Below are 26,701 nucleotides of genomic sequence, written 5' to 3'. Positions count from 1 at the left end.
TTAAAGCCATCCTGTGCTTTCTCACATGACAACCTTGTGACTCTGAGTCACCCAGGGTTACTTGGCCCTGAGTTTCAGAGGTGTGAGCCAGGGCAAGTCTTCAATTTGGTGAGACACAGATTGCAATAGTGTTTTGCTACTCCATCTCTCCATCCATTATTCATCCCTTCATTTCTCCATCCCCTGTTCCTGGCTGTAGGCCGTTTTTTACCCCAGCGGGACACTTCCATGCATAATGCAGCAAGGGCCCTATCATAGTTCTATAATTGACAACCCCAGTCCAGCTCAGCCCATAGCTGGGACACCAGTATAACAGCCCCATGAGACACAACGATGTGGAAAAAAGATGATGAGAACAGAGTGTTGATCCTGCATGTGTGAATGAAAGACTGTAGACACAGAGACTGAAAAGAATTTGTGAAAACGGGTAAAAAAAGAAGGTTAAATGAAAAAATTATCTGATAGATATTTATTGAAATATTGAAACCCTGTTGTTTGTCACAGTATCCTCTCCATGATAACTATTAAGCTGCTCAATCTCCATAGCACAGATGATGTTACACACTTTGTTCACATATTGAAACAAACACTAAGACATGCTATCAGACCTGTGAGACCTGTGGAAAAACACACATATAAGACAAATTACAGCTTGTCCAAGCAAAGGTTGCAGGGCTGTGCTTCCTAATGTCAGCTTATGGGAATAAGCTTTGTCTCTTTTCCCTTCATCTCGGACAGTTTGTGGGTTATTTCAGACACAGGGGCATATTTGACGAAACTCCTACCACCCTCTGTTCTTTTTTAACAAGTCTGACTTCAAATGTCTGGCATTCTAGGCTGGCTGCAGATCAGCTCACTGCTCCCAGACGGGGCCCCACAGGGCCAGGCCAAATGCCACTCCATGTAGGGCCTGATCACATGAACAAGGGCCAGGCTGGGGCCCCGAGAGAGCTGTCCCACCCACAAACACATCATCGCATCAGACTCTGAAAATAAATAGCAGAAAAAAATATCAGAGGTCATCAGGAACAAGGAGGCGACTCTGTGCCTCAAGTTAGGGGAAAATTAGGCTTTGTAGTGCCGGCGCATAAGGAATGAGTGACACGTTTCAAGGTTAGACTCTAGTTGTTGTCAAGTGCTTATACTCAGTCTTGGATGCCATGCCAGAGAGTCACCTAATGAAATCGACAAATAGAAATCTGCTTGTAGATGCAATAAAGTAATATAACCTGTGGGCATAGCAGAGCACACACATAAACAAGCAAGAAGTCCAAATGTAGACCACATCAACACTCACCCACATACTTTCAGCAAATCTCCTTTCAGTGCGTAACAGCTGGAAAGGGAGAGCAGATGTCTGATCCATCCTCCCTTTACAGTAAAAACAATCCACAGTGCAGCTTGTTCTTTGTTTAATTCAGAGCCTCAAAAGTGATGTCATCCCAGAGGAATGTTCTTAAGAGTGTGTTTCTGAGTGGATATTAAAAACACTATGGACACCTATTGGGTTTGTGGGTTATTGTTCCAAGGCAACCAAAATACATTAACCCAAACAGCAAAAATTAACATGAATGTCACTAAAGGGATAATTTGATACTTCCTAGAGATCACCTGTAGAGGCAACATGTGGTATCTAATCATATCCAAATATCACAATTTACAAAATACCAAACTTTTGCAGTCCAACACTATCTTAATGCAATGCAGTTGGAAAAGCTACTTTCAGCTGCTGTCTTATTCACAAGCAGTCTTTAATTAAGCGCCTTGAGGCGACTGTTGTTGTGATTTGGCGCTATATAAATAAAATTGAATTGAATTGAATTTAACTATGGTGGGTAGCTCTGCATGTTTGATTTGACAGATTTTTTACACCTTCCTAAGGCAAGCCCAAGGGATTTGTGTCTTCTAATGTAATTTATTTAATATGATAAATTTAAACAACCTATGTAATGCTCACAACTTAAAATTTTATTTTGATTGCTTCAAATTATTATCTTATACTTAGGGATGGGAATTGATAAGAATTTAGCAATTCCAATTCCATTACTGATATCGCTTATCGATACGATTCCGTATCTCACTGGGTTTTCATTGGTTCCCCTTTGAGAGTCAGCACCATTTCTAAGCAGCACATCAAAGACAATACATTTTTGCAAATTGAATCTATACTGTGTGGTCAAATGTTTGTGCATGTTGAATGTATTTCCTCACTTTGTTGCAATCAGTTTTGGAATTATTTCTCTAAAATTACTAAACATATTACACACAACACTTAAAAGTAATGCAGTACCTTAATTACTCCCAAGAGCAAGTAATTTGTATACTCGTTACATTACTTTCATGTTACACTGTAAAAAGACCTGATATGCACCATTTAACAAAAAAAAAAACCTATAGGCTACAGTTCTACACACCAACACAAATCCCTATCCTAATAAGGACACACATATAGGACACACAAAGCTGACATCACAAAGCAAAGATGAAAACCAGCACAAAGAGACTTTAAAGCAATCGCCACAGTGATTCTGCTTTAGAAACATGAACATGTACAAATTGAGGCTGCAGCCTGACTGTTCATCGGTTTGTTACTTGTTGAAGTTCAGGGTCTGGCTGCTGTGCTGGGCATTCACTCAGCTTTAATGCTTTCACCATTGCATTCTCATCCTTTTGTGGACTAAAAGTAAAAAAAAAAGTAATAAAAGTCAAATAAAAGTAAAGTCCATATCCACACTGCAGACTATGTTTCTCCTCGGACACACGAACTGAAATCAACTGTAGCGCAAGTGCAAGAACCAATAAGCAGGCAGACTAACAATTGCAAGGAACTGAATTACTAGGAACAGGTTCTCTTCAAGAACTTCAGGGACACCGCCATCACGTTCCACAATGATGCGAGTTTTATATTCCCATGGATCAACCAAGAAAGAAGCACCTGCTAAGCACCTTCAAGCTCGACTGCAATTTGCAGCTGCCCACATTAACAGGCCAAATGGATCCTGGTGAGAAGTTGATAGTCCAATTAGACAAAGACTGAGTTATTTTGCCACAATGACAAGAGGTATATTGGGAGGAGTAAAGGTGACTACCTCCAGAGTATTTAACTTCACATCAAATCAACAGCTAGATGGTTAAAACTTGGATACAATGATTCCAAACACACATCAAAACAGGTTTGGGATGGATGAAACAGTCTAATATGAAGCTTCTGAAATCGTCTTCCGAAAGCCATGACTCTAACTCTACTGAAAATCTGTACTATACGTAAAAACTGTGTCTGTGCCGCAAAAGCAACCAATATAAATGAACTCTACCAATTCTGCCAGGTTAAATAGCCATCAGCAATAATTCTGGCTATCACAAGCATTTACCAACTATTAGTTGGTAATACAAATAATAAAATTACTAAATTGTTCTTAATAAAAGTAAGTACTGAAAGTGATGTATACTTTTGACCCTGTGTGGCTTGGAGAAAATCCTAAATATATTCAAACTTGTAATGCAAATTCTCTCTTTTTTAAACCTATTAAAGATGCATGCTGTACAATCATTCAACAGTGGAAAAAGATCAGTTCAAAGAAATCATTAAAAGCCCCAAATTACCATGAGAGTCATACCCATGATGAGTGTGTGTAAACTTCTGACCACAACGGTATATTTGCCTCTAAAAATTGAAAAGAAAAAACCCAAAACTGACCACAACAAAGAGTGGGGACCCAGGAGGGAAAAAGTACCAGCATTTAATATGTTTCTATCATGGCTTGCACTGGATATAAAACACCGGGACATGACCACAATGTAATTAACACATAAAACACCACACAAAAGCATGAATGCCAGTAACAGCATCTGCCACTTACACAGATTACATCATAGGCTCCTCAAAGATTCGCTGCAGAAATCTAAATAAGCCGTAAGTTTGAAACACTCCACTTTAGCACCTGTCTAGTTTAGTTTCTGCTACCATAAAGCTTAGCCTGCTCTGACTGGTGGGCTGAACTACTGAAATATAAGTAAAATAACACTGGTACCTAATTAATTCTAACCCCTTTTCTATGAGTCTCAGTATCGCTCCTTGAGAGTTATTGGCTGGCAACAAATCTTGGACTTTTTTCACACATGTTTGAACCCAAATCTGAGACACTTCTGCAGAAGTTGCTATATTCAGTGTTAGGGACATTATACAGAAAGAGTAATATGCCACATTTTACTTGTTAAATTACTCACTATATCACATAACATTGGAGTGAAATTCACTTTCAGTTGCTACCAACTCCACAACAGCACAAGTCCCTTTCCCAGTAAGGACAAGATTGTTTCCAAGATATGCACGTGTCCAGCCCTCAAAATTTGTATCTCCTATACCAAGTGATACTCTGTCCCTGTTTATTGATTTAAAATTGTTGTCAAAGTTTCCAAACTCTCCGGCTGTCACTCAACCAATTTTGACATAACACTAATCTGTGGGCATACACTCAAAACTAATGGAAAATTAGACATGAGAAATTTGCTAGTGTGGCTAATGCAAAGATAGGAATAATCCGCTTGTTCTTCAATTCTATAAATTTAAAAGGGACATGCACAATGTGTTGATGAGCACTAAAGACCAATCAGTCAGTCAGCCTGACGTAACATTTACCTACATGACATAACCCACATTCCTCTATGACTGTAGCTACTTGCATCCAAACCCCATCGCTCTTCACACACAGCACTCAGAACCCTCTTTTAGCTTCCACTTCCGCCTTAATGAAAAAGACAGGACAAGTCTATTTCACAGAATTATAATTTGAGACATTTTCTTGCCTGCAGGGTAATAAATAGACTGCTTTTTTTTTTCTATCTTATGTAACGTAAGAGTATGAGACAGTGAGGAGATGGAAAGTGAGACCACTCAGTGCTCCGAGGCTATATAAGAAGTGTTTGACAGAATGGAAAGATGGATTAGGGCGAGACTGAAGTGAAATTAGCCAACGAGCAGAGCTGTTTTTTTCTGCAGAGGGTTTGGGTTGCCACCTGACCAGGCTGCGTACCCTTGAGACAAAACACTGCAACTGAGGGCTATAGCGTAGATGAAACATGTTTTATGTTTCACATATATACTAACAAAAGAAAATATAATCACTGCACTGTACTATTAATAGTTGTTACCTCGTGATCTTAACACTAAGGACAAAAGTGGCCCAAATAAATTGAATCCAAAGCAGAATGGTTGAACAATAAAGTTGGTGATAAAGAGGCCAAATCAATCAATGATCGGCCTGCCTCCTGACACCTTCCCAGCCCATCTCAGACTTAAAGTGGACGATTTACCTTAACTTGTATTTGATTCTGGTGTTTTCAACATGTTTTCAGACAATGAGTATTAGCAAAAGGCTCAGGCTTCAGACTATGCTAAATGCTCAGTTTGTAACAGTGCTTCTTTTCACTCTTGGATCTTTACGACGTCAAAGAATGGCCACGGCCTTTTGCGAGGGTTAGGGTCAGGATACAGGGTTATATTTCTTGTTAACTTTGACATGCATATCCCAAGGCGAGATATATGAAGAAAAAGGGGCAGTGGTTCTTACTGAAGACCTAAACCATTTAAAAAGTGCGATGATACAGCATGTACAGAACTGTGCAAAAGTCTTGAGCCAGCCCTTATTTCTTTATATTATCTTTGCTTCCAAGGCACCAAACTTTGCTGTAATTTATAGTGCTCTTTCTGAATTTCTTTCAAAGTTGTTTTTTTTTTCTTTTTTTGTTTCAGTCCAGTCCTTCACCACTTTCAAAGGAATGACTTTTGTTGTTTGTTAAGCCACTTAACACTGACCTATGACTCATTCAAGCATAAACAAGACACCTATTTCAAGCAATGAACCAGTGTGGTATTTCCACATAACAGAAACTGTATCTTTAGGCACATTGTTACTAGCAGTCTTAAAAAACAATTTTAGTTCCAATTCCTTTAGTTAAATCTAGTAAAAATGCCATGCATACATAAAATAGTATTTCTGCACCAACAAGATGATTTCTGAAGACCCACAAATTTGGCATATCTCAGTATGCTTTGCACTGGTTCCTTAAAAAGTGTTTCCTCTGAAAGTAATGCCCTTACTAGGACATATTTGAGAGACATATTTGGACATTCAACTGGTCCATCTACTGTTCAGTGAAGCGTCACTGAACTGAAAGTGAGTGGAAACAGGTCTAATGAAGAGATGAATACAAATTTGAGTGTTCTAGTTCAAATGACCATCAACATATACAGAGAAGATCGGAAGATATGTACAACAGTGACTGTTTATAGCCATCTATAAAACACGGTGAAGGCTCTGTTATGGTTTGGAGCTACATTTCAGCCAGTGGTGTTTGAGATCTTGTCAACACAGAAAAGTAACATCAGAGTTTGATCCACCATTCAATACCATCTGTAAAACATCTGATTGGTAACAGCATCATTTTTCAGCATGACAATGATCCCAAACACAGTGCGAATGTAGTAAAAGCACACCTGGATAGAAATGGAACTGGAATTCCCAGAGCCTGGATTTCAACATTCATGAGAGAAAAGGGAAAAAAAGGCAAAGAACATCCAATGAAAAGCCTAAAATGTTCTTCAAGACTGGAGAACTTTTCCTGAAGACTACTTTAAAGAATTGGAAGAAAACCTGTCTAAAAGAGTTCAGGCAGTGCTGTGAAATAAAGGTGGTCACACCAAATATTCTCTTTCAAGGTAGAATTATTAGGATTAGAACTGTTTGTTAGAAAAACTCTGCTTTTGACTTATATACTGCAATTTCATTTATGTTTGAAAGTGTCAATGAGTCACTGCTTTTATTTTATTTATTTTTCATTTCCTATGAAAATGTAAAGCCACGAGTGGCTTAGCCATTACTTTGAAAAGGGGATTATGTCACAGGTTATATGATGCATCTGTTTTAATCTCAACAACCTCACCCTATTCTTGATTCAGATGTTTTCAAGGAATTTAATGACAATAAGATGAAAACTACCCTTAAAAAAAACTATTCTTTAAATCGCTTAGATTATGGAGAACTCGTGCATAAATCAAACTACCGACAAAAACATTTAAAAAAAACTTTCAGATGTATGTAGCTCAAATTAGGATTCATTGTTGTTAATAGGAAGAGCTGCAGCCATGCCAATTTAGAATTTACTAAAATTTTGTAAATACGAAATACACTCAACAAAAATATAAACGCAACACCTTTGTTACTGCTCCCATTCCCCATGGGATGGACGTAGAGACCTAAAATTCATTCCAGATACACAATATAACCATCCCTCCCAAACAGTGGTCACAAATCAGTCCAAATGTGTGGTAGTGGGCACATCTGCTATATTGAGATAATCCATCCCACCTCACAGGTGTGCCACATCAGGATGCTGATCTGACATCATGAGTAGTGCACAGGTGTACCTCAGACTGCCCACAACAAAAGGCCACCCTGGAATGTGCAGTTTTTTGCGCTATTGGGGGTCTGGGGACCCAGAACCGGTCAGTATCTGGTGTGACCACCATTTGCCTCATGCAGTGCAACACATCGTCGCATGGAGTCTATCAGATTGTCAATTGTGGAATGTTGGTCCACTCCACTTCAATGGCTGTGCGAGGTTGTTGGATATTCGTGAGAACTGGTACACGCTGTCGTATACGCCGGTCAAGCACATCCCGAACATTCTCAATGGGTGACATGTCCAGTGAGTATGCTGGCCATGCAAGAACTGGGACATTCTCAGCTGCCATCTGCCCTGAACAATGTGAACCATGATTCATCCGTGAAGCGCACACCTCTCCAACGTGCCAGACGCCATCGAATGTGAGCATTTGCCCACACAAGTCTGTTACGGCGACGAGCTGGAGTCAGGTCAAGACCCCGATGAGGACGACGGGCATGCAGTTGAGCGTCCCTGAGACGGTTTCTGACAGTTTGTGCAGAAATTGTTTGGTTGTGCAAACCAATTGTTCCAGCAGCTGTCTGGGTGGCTGGTCTCAGACGATCTTGGAGGTGAACCTGCTGGATGTGGAGGTCCTGGGCTGGTGTGGTTACACGAGGTCTGCGGTTGTGAGGCTAGTTGGATGTGCTGCCATATTCTCTGAAACGCCTGTGGAGACGGCTTATGGTTGAGAAATGAACATTCAATGCACGGGCGACAGATCTGGTTGACATTCCTGCTGTCAGCATGCCAATTGCACGCTCCCTCATTGCTTGTGGCATCTGTGGCATTTTGCTGTGAGACAAAACTGCACATTCCAGGGTGGCCTTTTGTTGTGGGCAGTCTGAGGTACACCTGTGCACTACTCATGATGTCAGATCAGCATCCTGATGTGGCACACCTGTGAGGTGGGATGGATTATCTCAATATGGCAGATGTGCCCACTACCACACATTTGGACTGATTTGTGACCACTGTTTGGGAGGGATGGTTATATTGTGTATCTGGAATGAATTTTAGGTCTCTACGTCCATCCCATGGGGAATGGGAGCAGTAACAAAGGTGTTGCGTTTATATTTTTGTTGAGTGTATTTCACTAAAAGATACTTGAAAATAAAACAGTGAAGAAGAAAAAGGGCATCATCTTGATTTGTAGTCAACCCCTGTAGTAAACCCTTAATGTTCATAAGAAAATCCAACCTCCAGTAAGTCTTATTGAAATATTCTCATGGGTGAAATTTGAACTTGCTCAAGGATCAACAAAGCAAGAAAGCATGTTCTGAATTTCCAAAAACATATAATTGACATGTCTTGATCAAAATGGTGGACTGACCAGAGAGACTTACACACCGCTGTACACAGCTTCATGCTGCTAGCATGACAACGACAACTAACAGACCAACTGAGAGTGCAGCCAGTCCCTGAGGCTAAAAGCAAAGCGACACATGAGAAGCATTACCAGGGATATTTCACAGCACTTTGATTCAAATGTCTCATTTTGGTCAGTTCAGCACAGAGGACCCACGGACATTAAACTGTCTGGCTTTGCCCAGAATGAAATTACCCCCAGCCTCTGGGTTCCACTAACACACACGCCTGAGGACGCACACCAAGATCAGCTCCATTGTCCCCTATGCCATACAATGGACCCATCCATCACTCGAGGGAATGGGTCCACTGGACTCATCCATTCGTTAACAGAATGGGTATGCCGTGACAGGCCTGTCTTGCTAAAGCCTCTAATCCAGAGTTATGGCACAGTGTGTCTGTGTTACTGTTAAATGTAGTACTATATGCCAGCTGTTGCCAGCAGGTTCCCATCTGAGGACAGTCTAAAGAAGCACACCGTCGATCATCGATCATTCTATGATGAACATAAAAGCACAAATATTGCCCGAGAAGGAGCAGGACATTTAGGTCATAATGTAAAATTCAACAAGTACTGTAAATAAATTGTTTCAGGTTCACTCCTGCAGAAAAAAACCACCTGCATGTTCACAACATAATGTGGGGCGCTCTCCTGTCAAGCAGAAAAAGAGTTAAAAAGGTGGATGCTTCAGTTGTGATTAGATAGTGTAGCAGCACAGATAAACTCATATACAGGGGCGGAAGGGAAGCTGAGAGGCTCGAGATAACTAGAAAGGAATATTCTTGCAATAACAAGACACTTGCTAAGCTGTACACTGCTATCAGCATTAAGAGGAAGTCCTGACCAAGAAAAAGAAACAAAGAGCCAAAGGGAGACAGATAGAACAGGCTGTCACCTTTGAAACTGCCTGTGTTTTCAGCACGAAGTAAGTAGACCAGCAAGGGAAACTAAAAGTCTTAACTACTTGCAATCACTTTAAAAGCATGCATAAAACACTCCCTCTCCTTCTGTCCAGGTGCAGGCATGCAGAGCTGGCTTTTTCCTCCGACTCCCTTGGCTCTTTTGTGAGGCCCATTGACGAAAGGGAGATCCACTCAAGGTGGGAAGAAAGAAACACCTCATCCTTGACTATTTGATTAACAGCTGTCTTCTGTGCCAGAAAATCCAACCCCCACATTTTCCCCTCCCAACCCTGAACCCCTAGTTGTCTCCTGAAAGAGCAGGTCTGTATCACACACTTCTAGAGTTACTCTGCAGATCAAACTGGAGAGGAGAGCAGAAAGGCAAGAAATCCTCTGAGATCTCAGAAGGAAGAGGGAAGGACAAGCAGTGGGAAGACTGGGGAACAAACAGTGAGAGGAGGAAGAGAGAGAGAAGGGGGAATGGCACAGCTTAACAAGATGGCAGGAGGTGCAATTTAGCAAGGGTGCAAAAGGGTAGGAAATCATTGGCAATGAGGCAAAAGACTGAGGCAGATACTGGAAACTAGGACAGAATAAGATTAACATCTTAACATTTTAATTTGCATTTTGTGCTCTGCTGTTGCATTTCATTTGTTTATCATGTAAGATGGTAACGAGCAGCATGCCTTTCCTCAAAGTTAATGATCTTTCCTTAATGATCAGCTTTGTTTTTCCAAAGCTGTTAGTTTTGTGAGATTCATCCCATTAGTCCTGGTCACATTGTTGAAATCATTTCTTTTGTTCCAAACAACCATTTCATGAAAATAAAGCTGGAGAAATTTACCGCTAATAATTCATTCATGGTTAAGATTTTAGATTTACTAGTCATCTTAATCAAAAAGAGACTCAAAAAACAACAATAAACAGTAATAAAAACAGTGATCGTCAAATGAGAGGTTCAGTCCAGGGCACCAGCTCTAGCCAGTCTACTCTGCTTAAACCTGAATTGTCTATCATGCATTCATCAGTGTGTAAAAGCACAGAATAAAGTGCTGCTTAAATGTGTGGAAAATGGGTGAATGTGGCTTATAATGAGAGCACTTTATTCCAGAGGGTACCAACTCCCCCCGGCACTACAGCTCCCTACTTCCTCACAACGGGGACCGATCGCCAATGTAACTTCCTGCTAGGCCATAAACAAACAATGCAATCAACTGAAGTCAGGCTGAAAATCCTCTACTGCCTAAGAGGTCAAGAGGTATACACCAGTCATAATTTTCAGCTGTGGCTGTGACAGTTATATGGCTGCCTAGTTTGGCTGTACTGCAAGTGGAACAAGCAGTTTAACTACTTGAACATTTTCCTCCCATTTCTTAAGGCAGCCCATCTCTACGAGGAGGGAGCGGTGTAAAATACAACTCTGTTGATTAAAAAAGATGGGACTTTGTGTAAAATGTTAACAAAATATACGCTTAAATGGAAGTTTTGAAAACTAAATGATCTCTCGGACTCACATGTTCCTGGATCTCAGGCTGAAATTTCCTTTGCAGGATTTTTTATTTCATAATGCACCGAATGTTCTCAGTAGGAGGCAGATCTGTACTGCAGGCAGGTCAGCTTAATTGCCAGACCTGTTTACTACAGCCATGCTGCTGTCATTTGGTATTTTCTTGCTTAAATAAACAAGGCTTTCCATGGAAAGGACATCATCTAAATATAATCACACAATATGTTACTCAATGACAGATGTGCAAATTCATTCAACTCATGCCACATGAACTCATACACCCCATGCCGTCATGAATCACAGCTCTTGAAGTGCACTCTGATAACTAGCCAGATAATCCCTCTCCTTAACAAACAGTATTTATCCATCAGCAATATCAAAAAACACAAATTTAGATTTGGAAGACCGCAGGACGATTTTACATCTTCCTTCAGTTTTTAAATGAACCAGCTTGCAGCGAGGATGGCAACATTGTAAGATCTTGTTATATCTGTTTTTATTTTTGCATGAATTTTAGCTTGCAATTGTGTAACGTGTTTTGCTTTTGATGGGGACTATCCTGAGATTGAGACTTCTCAGTCTGATTCCCTGTATACAGAGATTTCTCTGGATTACTTCAATCTTTCTGCACCGATGATGACAAACTTCTCAAACTTCAATTTGGCTGAGAAGCATGATCCTTAAATTTCTATACTCTATACTGCATCGCCTCCACAGTCTTTCTATTTACACCGTTGCTGAATAATCTCTTTCTCTCCGTCACATCACAGAGAGGCCGACTGTGCAACACTCTCAAATTCTGGGTGACCACTTTTCGATCAAAGAGCAACTCCACAGGCCAACTTTTAGGAGAAAACTTGTCTCCAAACAATCATGGTCTGACTCAGACTGACTTAATCACTCAATGACAGATTGGTAAAGGTTTGCAAATAGTTGTTGTCTAATCTATAAATGCAGACATATTGCTAACACATCGTAATCAATCGGAGTCAGTCTGTGCCGATGAGTGCAACAAATCAGCGGCACATCTCTTTGCAACATGGCACTCAACGATCTGAGTACCCTATTGCCCTACAGCTGGTTTTATTCTGGTTATATTCATATACAAAAGCAAAGTTGCTAAATGCCTATGTCTTCTGCATTTAATAAGCTTCCAGCAGCAGCTATGGCACTATTTGTGGAGAAGTTTCTAATTCAAATGTATACATTTATGGCTTTATTTCTGTCAGTTAATTTCTGCATGTAGATTTTTTAGACAGCTACAAACTGTAATTGCAAACTGACAGTAGGATGGTGGAAGACTGCCTCCACAAGTCAGTCATGACTTAATGCATTTCACTCACAAAAGTTGTTTTCAAATGGCAACTGCCTGCAAGTAGTCACAGACCCGATCCCTTTCTTCAAAGCAACCATTTTAAAGGCAACAAGATCACAAGTTCATTCATCCTCCCCTTCAACAGGTCTAGTCTTCGATGACCATTTCCTCTAGTCTTGAGATGTTTCACATTTTTTGCGATTGACGCACATATGTCAGTCTCCTGTCAAGACACTGCTGTCATCAAATTGAAATTCAATACAAATAAAAATATATTTTTCACAATACAATTAGTGGTCTCATTTTCAACATTTCATTTTTTTAGTCTTTTTGCTATTTTGTAACTAAATATATGGTTTAAATAACAAGAATAAGTAAGATATATTAAGGATTAAGTTAAACGTAATGCTGGAGTTTTTGCCATTCATATGAGAATGTGGGGCATGCTTTCCCTGTCATTAAATAAATAAATAGATAAACAAAAATACGCCAACAGCAGCAACAAAGTACTGCACATTGATCTGGCTCATTTAATGTCCAAACCTACACATCATCTGTGTAGGTCTCCTCTGACGTCATGCCAGTACAGTAAATACACATCCTTGTTCCATTATTTGAACAATGCACACATTCATACACTCACACACACACACGAGAACAGGAATCTGCCTGTCTACACTGAAGCAAAACAAAACCCACATCACCCACACTAGTGAAAAGGCGCATTTCAACGCTTGTGCGGAAGCTCTCCAAGGGATGTCAGACATGTCTTCTTTTGGGCACGCTGATCTTAGATTAGGCCTGCAAGTCAAGCCAGCACTCTGGGATACACAGACGTCAGCTTCAAAGAGTGAGAGGAAATGCCGTGCCCTTCCTGTCACTCCCAGTCAGAAATGACGTGACTGTGATGCTATGAAGAGATTACAGATTCAAATTGTAAAACAAAGAGAGAAAAAACAGTATGACCTAAGAAAGGTAAAAAATGAAAAACACTGTACAAATGCCCGCGCGCACACACACACACACACACACACACACACACACATATATATATATATACAGAGCTTTCAATAAAGAGTGCAAGGTTTAATACGACCACTCCAATCATATTCAGGGCATTAGTTTACACCATTCTCATGTCCTTCAATCACTCAGAACAATGAACTTTTTATCCTGACTGGATGCCAAATTAACTTTAAGGGATTCCCCTAATGTGCTCACTGACTGTAACCCAGACATCTCTTCATCCATCTCCACACTCCTCTATAAATGGTTAACCATGTATTTGTCTTCCTCTCCCTTATCGGCTCTTCAGTGCCTTAAAGGTTGTACTAATAACATGGGGAGAGGTAACACATCGGTGTCTCTACAATGTATGTCAAAGCTTGGTTTGTTGAAGAAACAGCCATGAAGACAACAGGAATACATACAAATAGGCAATAGATGATCCTGTTTTGTATGTACTGTACAGGATGCTGGTAGCAGGCTGTTCATAACTCAACAACTCCTGCAACGCTTTTGAACCCAAATTGTTGCACAAAATACAAACAAAAAAAGTCTTATGGAAATACTTTGAGCTGCTGGCTTCATATCTTTAAAGCTACATTTTCACAAGTCTAGTGCTTTGTGTGTGTGAATCATAGAGCCTCGTGGGTACACAGCATACGTGGTACAGCCTTTGAGTCCAGACATGCCCTTACTTGACTTCTTAATCTTCAGTTTCCTGCCCTCCCTTTCGTATCTCAGTATAAAAACTTCACGCCACTGTGATTCCTCCCCTGCTTCGCCTCTCCCCTCTCTTCTCAGTATCACACTACAACAGGTTTATGCCTTCTTGCCACAGCTCCCTGGTCCATAGCCCCTCCGCTCCTGCTGTTTCCACTGGGGCACTGCACAAAAACTGCGCTTGGCTTGATCCCAACAAATGGGGCCCTCATACCTCCCAATCTCTAGATTAAATAGCACCAGTCTCTGAAGTCTTTCCAGGGGCTAATGGCTTTTGTTGCTGGGAATAATCCACACATCCTCTCCCACATCCTGGGGGTCTGCTGGCCTGTTGTGAACCCCGCCTTTACCCTCTTCATGTCTCTCTCATCTCCATCTCAATCTGCTCTTCCATTTTGGTTGACCTCCCAGCCTTTCTATAGCACAACCCTGCGGTTATGTGTTGAGGCATCCACGACTGAACCACCAACATTGAAGGGAGGATGCAGTTGTCTGACACTGGGTTGAGAACTATGCAGAGTTTTATAGGGAGTCAGTGCAGGTGCTGTCTGAAGCTTAATGAAGGCCCTAAATCTCTTCTGTCATTTGCAGCTAACTGGAGCCTAAGCAGCCAGAGAAAAGGGGATAAGTGCCTGGGAGCCATCCTCATAAGGAAAAGAAAACATCCGTCAAACAACAACCACGGCAGAACAGCCTCAGTGTCAGCACTTGATGTCCATTCAAAATAAATACAGCAGGGAGACACATTTTCACAAGATGGGGGCAAGAATGTTTTCCATGGATGAAAGACCGCTGGGTTTTTGGATAAAAAGAGACTAAAAAAAATGCAAAGTAGAGAATGAGGTCTGTTCTGTTGCCCGTTTGTCCCGCTTTGTTGCTTAAAATAGCTCTGATTAAGACCACACTTTGCTACACCGTCAGCAAATCACGCAGACTACATAACCAGGTATGAGCTCATATCCTGTCTGGGGCACTTTTTCTATAGCAGTGTAAAAGAGGGGAGGATAAAAGCAGATGGAGAGAGAAAGAGAGACTGTGGTTGTAAACCGCAGACACTAGGATGCTTACCGACCACCCTGATCAGCTTACTTAATTAGAATAGTTTTTTTAAAGGCCCAAACATTCATCACCTTGAATTTACTTTAATATCCAAGTTTTGCTTAACTTATAAGGCTACTAGATGCAATCAGCTGTATCTATAAAGATGTCATACACAGCCTAAAGAATGTAGAGAAAATATGAAACTATGACTTCTGGGGAATGCCCAAGGGCACGAAATGTGATCAACCACACAAGTGGAGAGGAAAGACAAGGACGACAAACACAGTAGCCTTGAAGATCGAGCAATATTACGAGAGCAAAGAGAGTAACAGAAAGTCGGGGGATGAAAAGAGAAGCAGTGAAGGGTAAAGATGTGACAGAAGCAGGACACATCTGATTTTCAGAACACAAGGATTACAAAAAAAAGGGGGGGAGACTAAGCTAATAAAAGGAGAATAAATATGGAAATGGAGCACGGGGAACAGATCTAAGGACAGACACAAGCTGAGGGTGAAGAGGAAATAAATACATGAAGGGTTATTATCTATAGCGTCCAAAACAATAAATCTGTCATCCTGTGGCTTCGTGACCACCCATCAGCCTCCAGACCTCCACTACTAACCCTGCATAAAAACATAAATACACACAGGTCTAGTGTAAGTTGGAGAGGCTAAGGACCACCTGAAACATCCTGGAAAAAACAAAGATGCAACAGAGCAGCCTATTGACTGATGATGATGTCAGTTAGAGGGGATATCCCTAGTATGGTCCTTTCAGTCACACAGGCTCGGCCTTGTGAGTTCAAGAAGAAAAACAAAGGAAGAAAGAAAAAAAGAAACAAGGGGAAAAAAGCACCAAGGTTAAATTATGTGAAAAAGAATTGGAATAACAATTTTGGAAAAAATCTCAGGAAATAGCTGTTTGGAATGGAAAAGTGAATGGAGGCAAAAAGAGGTGGTGAGTTTCTGAGTTTTGGAAACAGGATGAGGGAAGGGAGGGAACAGAAAAAGTAAAGAATAGTCGAGGGCAAATTAATGGACAACGAATAAGGAGGAGAGTGTAAGGAAAAAGGGGTTTAAGGAGATGCTTAGTAAAGAGGCTGAAGTCTTCTTTGAAACTCTGTGTTAGTCTTTTTATTTGCTTTAATATAGCTATTTTAATGTTTCCTGCTTAAAAAGACAACAACACCACACAATTACATCATTTTTTAAGCACCATGCATATGCGAGTCATAACTCCTGCAGGCCCGTGCTGGAAGCAGTTATGTGGGGGCACAAAGGAGGGATGACAAGTGATTGAACAAAGTTTAAAGCTGGAGTCTTTAATTCAGAAAGAATTCGTATGTGGAGGATCTCCACAGAAAAGATTAAGAAAGAGCGAGGGGGTTTCGAAATGTGGAGTGTGCCATTAATCATGCAACCCTGAAACACTTTGCCTGTAGAAACCAAAACAGAAGCAGCAGGTTGAAGTTAAAAAAACAAGTGCTTGATTGTCGCTTTGCTGTGGGAAATCTTTGATGTTTCTTCACAAGTTTTTACATGGCCGTCCATAGATTGGTCTGCGTACACCTAGATTAAATGACAGTAAAAAATACTCCGCTGAAACCAAATAACTGCTATAATATTCTTTTACATTAACAGGGGATCATACTGTATGACTACAGTATCCACTTGTGTAAATCCCAACCTTTCAGTTCCCCTCTGCAGCTTTTCGGCATTATTCTGCTAATTGTTGAAGAAATCAAGAAACTTCTGCAAAAGAACTACCAACCATTAGTGAGCAAACAACTTTACTCGAATAACTTTGTTTTGCAACTTGTGAAAGTAAAAAAGGAACTACAGAGAAGCAGTGTGACATTTCTGTGTTGACAGGTTGTTTCTGCTGCTCCTAGGTGGTCAACCAATCAAATGTTATAAGTTTAAAAAAGCTGTAATAAAAGACCTTTGATGGAAATTGGAGTAAACTGGTGAAAGCGGTTTATTAAAACATGTGCAGACAAGCATGGAAATATAGTACATAACTCAAAAGCTGAGATTGTTCAGTTCTAACAAGACTGAAAGTCAATATTTGGTATGACCACCTTTATTCTTTAATGCAACCTGAACTCTTAGTCAGGATTTCTTCTCATTTCTTTAAGTAGTCATCAGGAATAGTTCCCCAGGCGTCTTGAATGAGGGCTCTGGAGGCCAATCCATGACTGATAGTGGTTCATTGAGTGTTTTTGCTATGTCAGGATTATGTTTGGGATCATTGCTGAAACATTAAGCAGTTCCCAATCACATGCTTTACAGATGGTATTGCATGGTGGATCAAAATTGGACAGTACTTTTCTGCATTCACAATTCCATCAATTTTCAAATGCAGCCCTAAACAATGACAGATGATATTTAACTGTTGTATTTAGTTTTTAGGCCACCTCTTTTTCTTCTTTTTTTTTTAAATGTTCAGGTACAAGGACTGGACTGCAAATGAGTTAAAAAGCAGCCAGTGTCCAAAGACAAACTGTAAAAAGACCTTCAGAAAACCTGGAGAACGACTGCTCTTAAAAAACATAAAAGACAGTCTTCTTCTTGTAACCAAAATATAAAGAAATGAGGAGTGGCTCAAGACTTTAGCACAGTACTATATAGTGCTTTTCTTCACTCACTGGCCAGTCAAAGAATTAACAGTTACACTAACAAACAAATCTTTTGACCGTGAAAGGAAACTGGAGGACCCACAAGCAAACATGAAAACGACTAGCAGAGTATAAATTCTTCATCATCAACTCGCTGTACAACTAACAAACACCTCACAGTTTACTTCTACAGGGAGTGCAGAATTATTAGGCAAGTTGTATTTTTGAGGAATAATGTTATTATTGAACAACAACCATGTTCTCAATGAACCCAAAAAACTCATTAATATCAAAGCTGAATGTTTTTGGAAGTAGTTTTTAGTTTGAGCTATTTTAGGGGGGTATCTGTGTGTGCAGGTGACTATTACTGTGCATAATTATTAGGCAACTTAACAAAAAACAAATATATACCCATTTCAATTATTTATTTTTACCAGTGAAACCAATATAACATCTCCACATTCACAAATATACATTTCTGACATTCAAAAACAAAACAAAAACAAATCAGCGACCAATATAGCCACCTTTCTTTGCAAGGACACTCAAAAGCCTGCCATCCATGGATTCTGTCAGTGTTTTGATCTGTTCACCATCAACATTGCAGCAGCAGCAACCACAGCCTCCCAGACACTGTTCAGAGAGGTGTACTGTTTTCCCTCCTTGTAAATCTCACATTTGATGATGGACCACAGGCTCTCAATGGGGTTCAGATCAGGTGAACAAGGTGGCCATGTCATTAGTTTTTCTTCTTTTATACCCTTTCTTGCCAGCCACGCTGTGGAGTACTTGGACGCGTGTGATGGAGCATTGTCCTGCATGAAAATCATGTTTTTCTTGAAGGATGCAGACTTCTTCCTGTACCACTGCTTGAAGAAGGTGTCTTCCAGAAACTGGCAGTAGGACTGGGAGTTGAGCTTGACTCCATCCTCAACCCGAAAAGGCCCCACAAGCTCATCTCTGATGATACCAGCCCAAACCAGTACTCCACCTCCACCTTGCGGGCGTCTGAGTCGGACTGGAGCTCTCTGCCCTTTACCAATCCAGCCACGGGCCCATCCATCTGGCCCATCAAGACTCACTCTCATTTCATCAGTCCATAAAACCTTAGAAAAACCAGTCTTGAGATATTTCTTGGCCCAGTCTTGACGTTTCAGCTTGTGTGTCTTGTTCAGTGGTGGTCGTCTTTCAGCCTTTCTTACCTTGGCCATGTCTCTGAGTATTGCACACCTTGTGCTTTTGGGCACTCCAGTGATGTTGCAGCTCTGAAATATGGCCAAACTGGTGGCAAGTGGCATCTTGGCAGCTGCACGCTTGACTTTTCTCAGTTCATGGGCAGTTATTTTGCGCCTTGGTTTTTCCACACGCTTCTTGCGACCCTGTTGACTATTTTGAATGAAACGCTTGATTGTTCGATGATCACGCTTCAGAAGCTTTGCAATTTTGAGACTGCTGCATCCCTCTGCAAGATATCTCACTATTTTTGACTTTTCTGAGCCTGTCAAGTCCTTCTTTTGACCCATTTTGCCAAAGGAAAGGACGTTGCCTAATAATTATGCACACCTGATATAGGGTGTTGATGTCATTAGACCACACCCCTTCTCATTACAGAGATGCACATCACCTAATATGCTTAATTGGTAGTAGGCTTTCGAGCCTATACAGCTTGGAGTAAGACAACATGCATGAAGAGGATGATGTGGACAAAATACTCATTTGCCTAATAATTCTGCACTCCCTGTATTAATTTTAAACCTGTAGTCCTGTTCACTAGTATTTTTTCTCTCGTTCCAGCATTTCTTTATAATCTACTCCTTGCAACCTCTTAACAAAAACATAGATGTCATTACCTGGCCATTCCCAGACTTGAGAACCCTGCTGGGACAATGAGAACATCAAGTCGGGGAAAGGGGTGCACCCCCAGAACAGCATGGGCTGCAGCCAAACATTGAGGCAACAGCTTAAGGACTCCCATCTGCAAAAGGGAAACAAACCAAAAGCAAAGAAATGTTATTATAGCTCACATATTTAAATGATAAGGATTTTTTTTAACCGCTCCCCATGGAAATACAGTCTAATATGTTTACCAGGGTGCCAAGAGATGGTAGTTGAAAACCTCTGACACAGTGACACAAACGTCAACTGATGCCGTCTCCTTTAATCATACAAAATTTAATTAGCACAACTCTCAGTGGCTCTTTGTCAGAACCCACCTGGGCCTTTTGCAGAAGGCAGGCAGGGCTAAATACACGGTGTGGAATCACCCGCTGGGACCAAGCCGACCGCTCAGTAAATCGGCAAGGGTAGTCGCCATGGGAACAAGAAATGCCGTCATCCACCATGCCTGAATAATCAGTTACAGAGAGTCCCTCATCCTCAAGGGAAGAGTAACAGAATGCAGAGTCTACGCAGGTAGTCTGGTCCCTGCTGTAGAAGAAAACAGGAAAGAAAAGTTTAACCAAAGGCTAATAACAACATTTTTTAAATTTCCATTTTTTTTTCTTTTTGACTACATGGACCTTGAAATACTGAACCATCCATGGCACAGTGTGCACTGTCTCACTGAAATGAAAGGAGTGGAAATATGGAAATGACAGTATACATCACAAACCACAATGAGCCCAAAAATATCTAAGTGCCGACATGCAATCACATTGACTCTAATCCAATATCCAGCACTAAGTCTGTCCTCGGCATCAGAACCGTTCCAAGGGTTTCAAGCAACAGCCAAGTTTCCTTCAAGCCATTCACTGAAAATAAAGGCCCTCCTTGTAGTTGGGGAATCATGGGGCCTGCAGCAGGCTATGGTGGGCTGCTGCTGGAGGACAACCATGAGGGGGAGGAGAATTACTGGAAACCACTGGCAGACTTGCCAACCTGCTGGCCGGCAAAAGGGAGACCCCAGATCGACCATGCCCTGCACAGAGGAAACCAGCCCTTTCGAAATGCTCCAACCTGCGTTTTATATCCTGTATGTCTATAAAATTTATGTAAGCCTCAGTTTTTCTATCCAACAATAATTTCTGCTGGGCACTGAACCTAATGTAATATGGTGAAAGCCTTTATGCATTTGTCATAAAAAAGCTGATTGAGTGCTGCACACTATTCATCACCCTAATTTCACCTGCACCATTTTTGGTGAAGTGTAAGGAAAGTTTGACCATAGAATGTGGAATGGCCAGACTTAGGTTAATAACAGTCTGGAGAAGAGGTCCTACTAGAAGGAAAGAACACAGGAAACTAATAAAATACCTGCCAGTCTGGAGAGGAGAGCCCTTTACTACTTCACTTGAAGAACTTCCAAGTCTAGACACACGCTCAGCCTCAGTCCACTGCCCATACTCAGGCCCAAGTTTGGCAGTCTTGCCACAGTCTGTCCCGTCCCTCACCCCTTTTTCCAGCTCTGGGGGGATTTCTGCTGTGACTTGTTGCCAGTGACCCACTGCCAAAGTGAAGGTGGAAGCGGGCATGGGCATTGTAACATAGTAATTCCACGTTAAGAAATCTGCAGAGAAAATGCCAAAGAAGTGCCAGAGAGAGAAAATAAAAATGTCAAAGGTACAGAAGTAGTAAAGAGTTTAGACGACTGGCAGCATGGAGAAAGAAACAGAAGAAAAATCTGAACTGAAATGCCATTTTGCTTTTACTACACTGTCCAATCTGATGTGTTTATCTTTGACATTTTATTTCTTTCTAGTCCCACCCATCGGTACAGAGTGACACAATTCTCATGTCCACCTTTCAGATGATGTGAAAGTTATTAAAATCTTGAAAGGCAGCCAGAGAATTATCTCAGTCTGGAAACTGTTACTTCTATTATAAGTAAACTCACAGTACTTTGCAAAAATATTGAGCCATATTTCTTTATTTTGTTTCCAAGAAAAGAGACATTCTTCTAATTTTTTAAAATAGTCATAAGTAATAGTTCTCCAGTCTTTCTGAATGTCTTTCAAAGGTTGTTTGAATACTGGCTGCTTTTTCGCACATTTCCTAATTTCCAGTCCTTGAACCTCACTATTTCAGAGGAATGCTTTTTTGTTTACGCCACTTAACACTGACCTATGAATCATTCAAGAATAAAAAAAGCACCAAACTCAAGGAATGAATCAATGTTATGTCTACACAACAGACAACCTACCAAGAACCCAATTTTAAATTGTATTTTTAGACTCTTTGTTACCAGCAGCTTGTTGCAAAACCACATAATTTGTTCCACTTTATTTAGTTGAAGCTAGGAAAAAGATGAAGAGTATCTGAAAGTCATATCCTTAATAACTAGGAAAAAGAAAAAAACCCCAACAAAGACCTGACGCGGGATCTGAGACTCATCATAAATGGGCACAGGGTGGCTGTTAAGAAAGGGCAACAGGAAGAAAGGGCTGATGTATGCTAAGTTACAAATTGTAAAGGAAGTCAGGAGAGAGGTCTTGACAGCCATCTGTAAAACACAGTGGAGGCTCTGTCATGGTTTGCCACTCCATTTCAGCCAGTGATGTTGGGGATCCTGATAATGAATGCAGTACAACCATCAGATTTCGATCCACCATCCAATACCATCTGGAAAGAATCTGATTGGCAACAGCTTCATTTTTCAGCATGGCAATGATCCCAAACACACTGCTAATGCAGTAAAAGCATACAAAGGAGAGAAAAACATACAATGGAACACCATCAGCCATGGATGGAATCCCCAGAGCCCGGACCTCAACATTACTGAAGCAGCGTTGGATCATCTCAATGGAGAACGGATTAAAAAAAAGGCACACATCCAAAGAAAAGCTTTGAATGTCATTCAAGAACTATTCCTGAAGACTCCTTAAAGAAATTACAAGAAAGATTGCCCAAGAGAGTTCAGGCTGTGATAAAGAATAAAGAGGTGGTCATACCAAATATTGATTTCAGTCTCATTAGAATTGCACAAACTCTGTTTTTCCCTTATATACCGTATTTACATTTATGTTTACACATTTTCCCATTAATAACTACATCTACTTCTTTTGTGAGCTTTTGCACAGCATATCCTTTATTGTAAACCTTCTCTGTTCTCACTGGTTTGTTTGGAACAGATGCTGACATCATACATATTTGAATTACTGACCCAATCTGAAATGTGGAGCTCTAAAAGGTTTGTATTTGTATTTATTGAAAAATGTTCTCTACTGATTCCAATAAAATACAAGGACCTTTTTCAGTGCAGTTCGTACTCCTCAACAATGCTCTCTTTTCTCGAAGCACTGATATTGATGTTGTTGTTTTTTAAAAAGCATTAGGCTGATTTTTTTCTGTTTATTTGTTTATGTTTTTATTTATTCCTATTTTTTGTGCCTGGCAGACAAAAAATAAATAAATACATAGCTAAGCCATTTTAAAAGCTTCACTGTCACACTATCTGAAGACTTAGCCAGCTCAAACTGGAGGTGACACGCAGATAAACGTGGGCAATCGGTAAATGTTATCTTATTTGGGAATTAGGCTGATAATGGCTGGTACCAGCTTTCAGCCGATACTTTGGTGCACACGTACCCTTTTTATTTAACCCAACAAATCCAATCTCTCAAACACATCAATAGTCCATGCTCCCATAATAGCTTTTAGCTTCAACACTGGACACTACAGACCCATTTATTCCAAGTAATGAAATCTAATACCAATCTCTTCTTTTCAGTTTAGTAGTCAATAAATTTGTGCAATATTCAAAAGTTTACAAATGTACACACACACACACATATATATATATATATATATAAAACAAAGAAATACATATACAATTGAGGTTTTTGAAAAGCTTACGTGTGTCCCCATCTTCAGCAGGTACTGCCTGCTCCTCCCCACTCATCAAAACCACGCACTCACTGGGGGCCCGTACTGTTGCCTGCCATGTTGACATGGCAACAGGCGGCTCCTGGCAGGGGAAGAGGGCTCGGTTGTTGATGGGAGAACCGGCGGTGTAGACACACACCCTGGAAGGGTAAACAATGGTAAACTATAAACAACCCTCACTTCAATGCCCAAATGCACATAGAGACACAGACATAAGTAAGGCATACCCCACACAGGAGAGAATAAAATAGCCCGAGGTGTGTTTTTGTGAATGAATTAATTTGTATTATATTATTCTGACATAGCACACTCGGTATCTTACACAGTAACTTTGAAAAGAGCAGATTTTATGCCAGTTGCCAGTTGTTGCTTTTTTTAAATAATGTGCCAATCTTTAATGGAATAATTCAGATGATTTGCATCCTGAAACAAACCTGTTGTCCTGATCTTTGGTCCACCGCACTGAACCTCCTGCTGGTTTCGTCTCATAACAGATCCTGAGAGCACAAGGGAACTCCTGAGGTGATGTGACTCCATTTTTCCTCACCTGTAGACTCCATCGGTCTCTATGGAACTGCAGTGTGCTTCCATCCTGAGCACCGGGGGCACGGCCACACAGTGAAAAGAGCTGATGCTGCTGCCTCCACTGGCTGGAGGGCATGGAGATGAGGTTCTGAATAAAAGCTGCCTGTGGCTTCCTTGAAACATCCCCTGACTTTTTAGATGTTACCTCTGGAAAGCGGCTTAACATGGCTGCCACAGAGGTGACGTCCACCTCTTCGACCTTTGACACGTCAAGATCACAGCAGTCCAACACTAAGGTGAACTCACCACCACTTGTAGTGTGCCACAGACTTGAAGACTGAATACTTTCTGCATCACCACACATCTTCACCACCTTTGTTGTAGTCGTTTCAAGCTCTTTTTTACCATCCTCCAGAGCATCCACCTCCTTGTATTTGGATGTAAAACCATCCTGACTTCCTCCAGCCTCAGTCCTCACTCCCGAACGAGGCTCCAGGAACAGAACAATACTACCACTGATGACCTTACTGTCAAAGTGAACAGTAAGGTCCAGGACATAATGCCTGACCAGTATGTGGTTAGTATTCGCTCGAAGCGGAAGGTCATTCGTGTCAGGGTTTAGGTCCCCATCTGGGTCCATGTTACACCAAGGACATCAAAGTTGAGTATAAGATAGCTGAAACAGAGGAAACAGAAAAAAAACTAACCCACACTGACTGAGAATCTGAGGAAAAAATCTAACTCATTTTTGTCTGTGCATAAACCATGATGTGAATACACCATCATGGTGACTGCAGGCTACAGCTGCATTTAACTCCAATGAACTCTACACATGCCCACATTCCACAATGAAACGACTTTCAAACAGGAAAACAATTTCATGATCCAATTTTGATGTGTGTTAACAAAGCAGTACAAGTAAAAAAAAAAACTCAACACACAGACAGTAACAGCTAACTATCTGCAGAAACCTATATTAAAGCTCTCCTGCTTTTATTTTTCCTGTCAGTCCTTCTATTTAGCCTGCTTGGGGCTGGAGGGAGGCTTGGCACGACAGAGGTGCAATTACTATTTACAGTGAGAAACCCTCAGAGCTTATTCAGTGCAGTTTATAAAATTATGAGCACTGAGAAACATGATATCTTGAGCAACAGGATGGAGAAAAACATATCTTCCATAACTGTAAAAGATTGGACAACAACAGCCAACTCTGATCTATGTGACCACTCTTTTATTAAGCTCGTGCAGCTTGTTAATAAAATTAGTGTCTGTTTACTGTTACCAAGGAAAGAAAACTTGAGTGTTGCTCTAAGGGTATAGGAATTATGTAGCAGTGGGCGGAAGTGAATGCCAGATAGCTGTCACACAGTTAAAAGTGATTAAGTTGTGTTCTTGGAGGCAGAGCAGGGCTTGCAGGCAAGTCACAATACTGCTCAACTTCGACCAGGGTTTTCCTTTCTTTTAATCACAGGCTGAAGTGTGAGAAAACATAAAACAGAAACTTTCGGTCAGCACAGGAAACGAAGGTCTCCACCTCAGTGTTTCCAAACGCCGCACGACGTAAATGAACATCTGAAGTTTTAAAATTCACTAAAGTGTGAAGCTGGCTGACTGACATGAAGGAGTTCGGCTAACTTGCCATCACAGGTCTCTGTCATTAAACAGTCTGCGGTTCAACCGCAGCGACGGTGTCGCCACAAATAACCGGCTTCGCTGTGGATAACAGCGTATTTACTAATATTTGTACAAAACAGCTGGTAACATACCGCTGAGCATCACAAGCTCTCGTTTGTTCTACAACAAAGCTGTATCCGTCCTGTGCGAGTCGAGCGTTGATGTCGTCACATTAGTGCGACGGCAGCGGATTGTAGTCCTTCACCTGAATCCTCCCCGCTCTCTCGAGCGCTGCACGTTATTTATTTTTTATGATAACTACGGAAGTAACGATTAAAATGCTTTTTTAGAATTAATATATACATTCTGATATATGATATCAAAAAGAATGAATGAGAACGAGAAAGTAGAGAAGTACCAGGTGCAAGAACAGCTGGAGCGGATGTGAAAAGTCCACAGTCACCTTTCTTCCCCATTCTGATGCTCGCTTTAAACTTAAGCAGATTGTGTTGACCATGTCTGCATGTCTAAATGCGTACAGTTGCTGCTATGTGACTGGCTAATTCAATAATTAGTATCAGGCAGATGAAACTGTATACCTAATAAAGTAGCCAGTGTGTGTAATTTTACTTCCTGTTCAGTTTTAGCTTCAGTTAAATTGCAACCTGGGGATACTCTTCAATGTAATTATTGCATTTATTTGTTTCTTTATTTTTTTGTCTACTTCTAAACATTTAGTTTTATTTAGTCCCCTATTTGTTCTATTTTTATTTTATTTTGAGACAAAGGACGCCAAAAAAAAGCTAAGACTCTTAACAGGAAC

The 26,701-nt window shown here is 40.8% G+C and overlaps 1 protein-coding gene across 1 annotated transcript in view; it reads right to left on the bottom strand.

The window, feature by feature from the left end:
- The window catches only part of aopep (aminopeptidase O (putative)), a 94,776-nt gene extending 68,666 nt beyond the window's left edge, over nt 1-26,110 (bottom strand). The window contains exons 1-6 of the mRNA XM_085294736.1: nt 26,031-26,110; nt 24,174-24,940; nt 23,710-23,879; nt 21,172-21,424; nt 20,133-20,346; nt 19,770-19,894 (exon numbers count right to left, since the gene is read on the bottom strand). Of these exons, the coding sequence (XP_085150862.1) occupies nt 19,770-19,894; nt 20,133-20,346; nt 21,172-21,424; nt 23,710-23,879; nt 24,174-24,904 (1,493 nt within the window). The 5' untranslated portion in view covers nt 24,905-24,940; nt 26,031-26,110. The remainder of the gene's footprint in view (nt 1-19,769; nt 19,895-20,132; nt 20,347-21,171; nt 21,425-23,709; nt 23,880-24,173; nt 24,941-26,030) is intronic.
- Nucleotides 26,111-26,701: the final 591 nt, after the last annotated feature.

This window comes from Mchenga conophoros, linkage group LG12, assembly GCF_057382185.1.
Source record: "Mchenga conophoros isolate Kocher_MC1m ecotype Shallow Benthic linkage group LG12, M_conophoros_male_GT1.1, whole genome shotgun sequence".
Taxonomy (NCBI): domain Eukaryota; kingdom Metazoa; phylum Chordata; class Actinopteri; order Cichliformes; family Cichlidae; genus Mchenga; species Mchenga conophoros.
Note: the sequence above shows the minus strand (reverse complement) of the source record. Positions and strands in the feature narration are given on the sequence as shown.